Source organism: Sinocyclocheilus anshuiensis, unplaced genomic scaffold (assembly GCF_001515605.1).
Source record: "Sinocyclocheilus anshuiensis isolate Anshui unplaced genomic scaffold, SAMN03320099.WGS_v1.1 scaffold930, whole genome shotgun sequence".
Lineage (NCBI taxonomy): Eukaryota > Metazoa > Chordata > Actinopteri > Cypriniformes > Cyprinidae > Sinocyclocheilus > Sinocyclocheilus anshuiensis.
In genome coordinates, this window is record NW_015539900.1 from 1345004 (window position 1) to 1350051 (window position 5048).

At 38.2% G+C, this 5048-nt stretch overlaps 1 protein-coding gene across 1 annotated transcript in view; it reads left to right on the plus strand.

Annotated features, from left to right (window-relative positions):
- yes1 (YES proto-oncogene 1, Src family tyrosine kinase) overlaps nt 1-5048 on the plus strand; it is a 33045-nt gene that overhangs the window by 17885 nt on the left and 10112 nt on the right. The window contains exons 3-4 of the mRNA XM_016482874.1: nt 3009-3108; nt 3544-3642. Coding sequence (XP_016338360.1) covers nt 3009-3108; nt 3544-3642 — 199 coding nt within the window. The remainder of the gene's footprint in view (nt 1-3008; nt 3109-3543; nt 3643-5048) is intronic.

Below are 5048 nucleotides of genomic sequence, written 5' to 3' on the forward strand. Positions count from 1 at the left end.
TCCTTCAAAGATTTCTTATCCTGTTGCGCCCTCTATAGGACCAGCGACTAGTCGACGTCAAGCTTAAAGCGTCATGGCAGAGCATTGAAGTGGATTAGTCGGTGTAACCCCTAGTGTGTGTGTATATATATATATATATATATATATATATATATATATGGTCATGTTTGGTGTTTTGTTTGCGTATGTAAGCACTTTTTGGGAAAGATAAAGTTCAGTGTAGCCAGATGTTATGTAAATGAGACCACTAAAACAATATATCCAGTATGTTTCATTAAATCAGAATTACAAACGGCAGTTGTAGTAGGCCTAAATAAATGCAAGAGGAACTAATTTGATTTATTCCTCTGTGTTCAGTGGTAATTTCTCTGTTCTGCTTCAGGCAGTGCTGTGAAGAGATCTCTTTATACCAAGTCTGTCTCTCCTTAACTCCAAGAGGCTGGGTATAAATGCGATATGTGTCTACAGCAGAAAAGCCAAATAATTAGATCTTTGTGTGTACTCTGTGAACGGCACAGTTTTTATTCAGTAGGGTTATAAATAGCTTAATTATCACATCATGTCTTGTCACAGGGCAAGTGCTGTTCACAAATCTGCTTTTTCAGGCAACATTTGATCTGATAGCCTTTGCTTAAATGCTAAATCTAGTGTGGCCTGATGGAAATTGTCTCTAGGGAAAATCCAAAGAGTTTTTAAGATCTTGTCAATGTCAGTGAGCAGATAGAGGAGAGTACTCTGTATATCCAGCACACCTCGAAAAGTTATTCTTTCTGGCATCTTTGAAGCCATATTCACATAATGCTGTTATAATCCATGAATGTCAAATGTCAGTACTAAAATAAAATGCAGCCAGTCTTTCTACAATACCGGTAATACAAAGTATTCTGAGCTTAGCCCCTCAACCCTTGCAAATAAACCAGATTGACTTGTCTGTCTTGGCAGTATATGAATATAAACATTGAATTTGTCACAATTTCAGATCTAGTCTTTGCTATATACATCCAACCTAATAGGCTAGTTTATTGTGGCTCTCTTATCTTATTTATTATGTTGATATTGATCAACAAGGTTGACAAAATAAATGAGAAAACTGCTGGTTGCTGTTATTTCTTTTTTCTTTATTGCTGCCTGTTGACTTTATTACTTGGCAAAAATGTAATAATGATTACTTAACTGAGAAATGCTTAGACTACATTCCATTTGTTTGAATTTGATTTAGTATTTTTTATTGTTTTAGACGCTATAATTTTTTATGTGGTGTGTGCGCTTCGAGTGTGCATGAGCACACAGTCTCCAGGAGAGCGAACGAGTGCTGAATGGTTAAACACTGGCAAGAATTAAAAAGAAATGCGATTCATAAACTTTAGTGACGATGCAACACTGCCTCGATTGTGCAAGTGGTAATTGATAATTCCTATGGCTATGTCAACTATGCAGTGTGCAGCTCGCTTATAGTGCAGACACGGTGTGATTTGAAGCCATTTGCGCATTTTGAGAGGGAAAGATAGAGTACGCGGTCATTCACTCGCGCTGTTTGTGAAGTTATGTCTCACAGAAAGTTTTCAGATTACTTTATACGTTATTTAATGAAGAAATATGAATTGTACCTCACCTTCAGCATTATAATTATTTCACCCGTGCCGGACAGGGACTGAGACAGTGCCGCTGCATGTCATGCCAAACCTCAGCAGGCGCGTTATCATAGAGTCCGCCGATCAAACATCCCAAAGCGATTATCGGCCGATAGTGATTGGTAGCCAATCAATCGGGGTGCCCCTAATAATAACAATAAATTATGCATAATTACACGCAAGTAACCCCAAGACAAACCCTAATCCTAACCCTAACCGTATAGTAAGTACATGTAGTTAATTAATATTACTCAATACTTAAATGTATATTTAATATGTACCGTATCGACCCGAATATAAGACAATGTTTTTGTCGTCTTATATTCAGGGTCTAGACTTTGACATGTCAATAATACACCCACAACAATAGGTGGCGCTTTTTATGGTATATCAAAAAGTGTATATTTTTTAAATGTGATTGTTGGTACATTTTACCAGTTTTTACCATACTTTCAAAACAAAAATTAAAATAGGAAAAATATGCAATATGAAAATAATTGAAGACAAAATGTGTTCTACTGAGAAAAAACAAGATTTGGTTTTTAAAAAGCCTTTTTCCAAAAGGTACATCTGGAAAAAGGGGGGTCGTCTTATAATCAGGGTCGTCTTATATTCGGGCCAATACGGTATTATTGCGTTTAACAATTGTTACATTAACAAATAATGTTAATGTATTTTTATATATATATATTCATATTTGCAATTACTGTGTGTTATAGTTGCTGTAGAGAAGTTTCTGCTGTTAAGAAATTTTAGTGGTAGCATTATCAACTACTGCAGTTTTGCTTTTGTAACAACCCTAATTACTCATCATCAACACATTGCCAACAGGTTCAAACCTGATCCAATTTAATAGCCAAACAGAAGAAACGCCAGCACCCATGCACACATCATACCCGTTTGGGCTTCTTGACTTGGCGGATCTGTGTGTGGCATAGCGGATGTAATCAGCGGGTCGGCCCTCTGTTCTCTGGTCTTGGGGGCCTGCTTAGGTTTAATCCAACCCGCTTCTTTTGTCCTCCCTCCCACTCAAAACCATCTCGGCTCTGCCTTCTTTCTACTGGGCCATCCATAAACCATGCTGGTGAAAATCCCATTGTTGATGTAGTGAAGACAAAGAGCGAGCTGGCTAATGATAACTGACTACAGGGACGACCGAGCCGGGAACAAAAATCAATGGACACGTCATTCAACACGTCTATAAATTCTTAACTAAACTCTATTATGTGGCTGAAATAGCATCTGATGTGGCAATTTCAAATAAAAAAATTAAGTTACTTGGGAGCAGCTAACTAGCTATTAGCGTACTATTATCGTATTGCTTGTCTGAGCCTGTGATTTGCGACTTTACACAACCCGAGTTGATTTTTCTTGCAGGCGGTGTAACTTTCTTTGTGGCCTTATATGATTATGAAGCCAGGACATCAGATGACCTCTCCTTCAAGAAAGGCGATAGATTTCAGATCATCAACAACACGTGAGTTCCTCAGCTTTTGCTCGTATGGCCATATCCACCCCGGGGCGACATATTTTGAGTGTATATAAATGTATGTGTAAGATAATCCAGCTACAGGAATTAAATTTGGCAGGATTTATTTATTTCATTTTTTTTTAATCCATCATTGTATTCCAAGTTCATCGAGGGCGAAATCTGTCTGGGTTAATGCGTTTCCATAATGGGCCATCTGTTCATCCACCAGCCAGGTTTAGCTTTCAGTAAACGCTCACTGTTAAAAAATGTTCCCTCTCTAATGACCCTGACATTTTAATCATACACCTCAAATTCCTTCACTTCCCTGCATTTTTACTTTGTTGATAACACGGCCTGCAGATGCTTGTTGCTGAATTGTTTTCAATTTATGGTGAAGGACGTGAACCTGATAACTGGGTTGTCTTGTGCTTGGGCCCACAGAGAGGGAGACTGGTGGGAGGCTCGTTCCATCAACACGGGGCAGAAGGGCTACATTCCCAGCAATTACGTGGCCCCTGCAGACTCCATCCAAGCGGAAGAGTAAGTAACTCCTCTCCTCCTGTGCTTATCCAATCATCTGATCCCTTCACGCCGTAATTAAGAGAGCGTGATAGCCGGTCACACGTACGCAAGGAGCGCTGGTGCTGACAAACACACCAACAAACGTGTGACTGCGAGACAAAAATCTCTCATGAGACTCTCTCTTTTTCAAATACAAACTTTGTTTCTCTCTTTCAGTGTTACTCCCTCTCACACATATTACTCATATTGCCCTTTTCCTCCCTTTTTTCTGTTATACTATTTTGTACATGCATTTACTTTTATTTTTCGCTGTTTCGTTCTGTAAATGTTTTAACCAGTATTCATTTCAGTTTTGACTTGACAAAAATGTCTTATAAATGTAGCCAGTATTTCATCACCATATTCATTCATATTTAATATATATTGGTTTAAGTTTAGTTAATTTTTGTGAATCAAATTATTCAAATTGTCTGTTTCAGTGAGTCAGTTCTGATTTGTTTGTAAAAGCCTTTGTGTGGTATTTCTTTATGCATAATATAGAGAAGATGTGTTTATTGGTTCATAGAAATTCAAATTGAATGAACATGATTAAATACCATTCTTCACTGTGTTCATTTAGTAAAAAATAATGTGGAAATATGCCTTAAAGGGTTAGTTCACCCAAAAATGAAAATTAGCCCATAAATTACTCACTCAAGTCATCCTAGGTGTATATGACTTTCTTCTTTCAGACGAATCTAGTCGGAGTTATATTAAAAATGGTCTTTGATCTTTCAAGCAGTTTCATGGCACTCAGCGGGTGTTGCATGCATCAGTCCAAAAGCACTTAATTAAAATGTTATGGGCTAATTTTCATTTTTGGGTGAACTAACCCTTTAATGATTAAACTGCTTTAGGAAAATATCAAGATGAAAACTAATTTGAAATCCTTCATATACACTTTAAGTCTGTTCAAAAGTTTGGATGGAACCTGTTACGTTTTTTTTTTTATTATTAATTTGTTATTTTTAAATCGTATCTATTTCTTAATTACAAATTGAACTTTCTTTTCATGAAAAGAATCCTGAAAAAATAACCGTTTCCACAAACATATTAAAGGGGTCATATGACGTTGCTAAAAAGAACATTATGTTGTGTATTTGGTGTAATGCAATGTGTTTATGCGCCCATCGGTCTTAAAAGCAAGGTGTACGCTGATTGGCCAGCTATTTAGTGTGTTGTGATTGGCTGAATACCTCAAGCGTGTGACGGAAATGTTACGCTTGAACGGCCGGCGGGTTAGAGTGAGCGGTGGTGGGCAGGCTTGAGAACGGCGCGGCCGGCGGATTCGACGAAGGAGCGGCCTGTGGGCATGCGGCAACCACATGTGACGACCCCGGGCTGGACTCCTCTTCGTCCACGGTGAAAGCCGATCTGGCGATCCA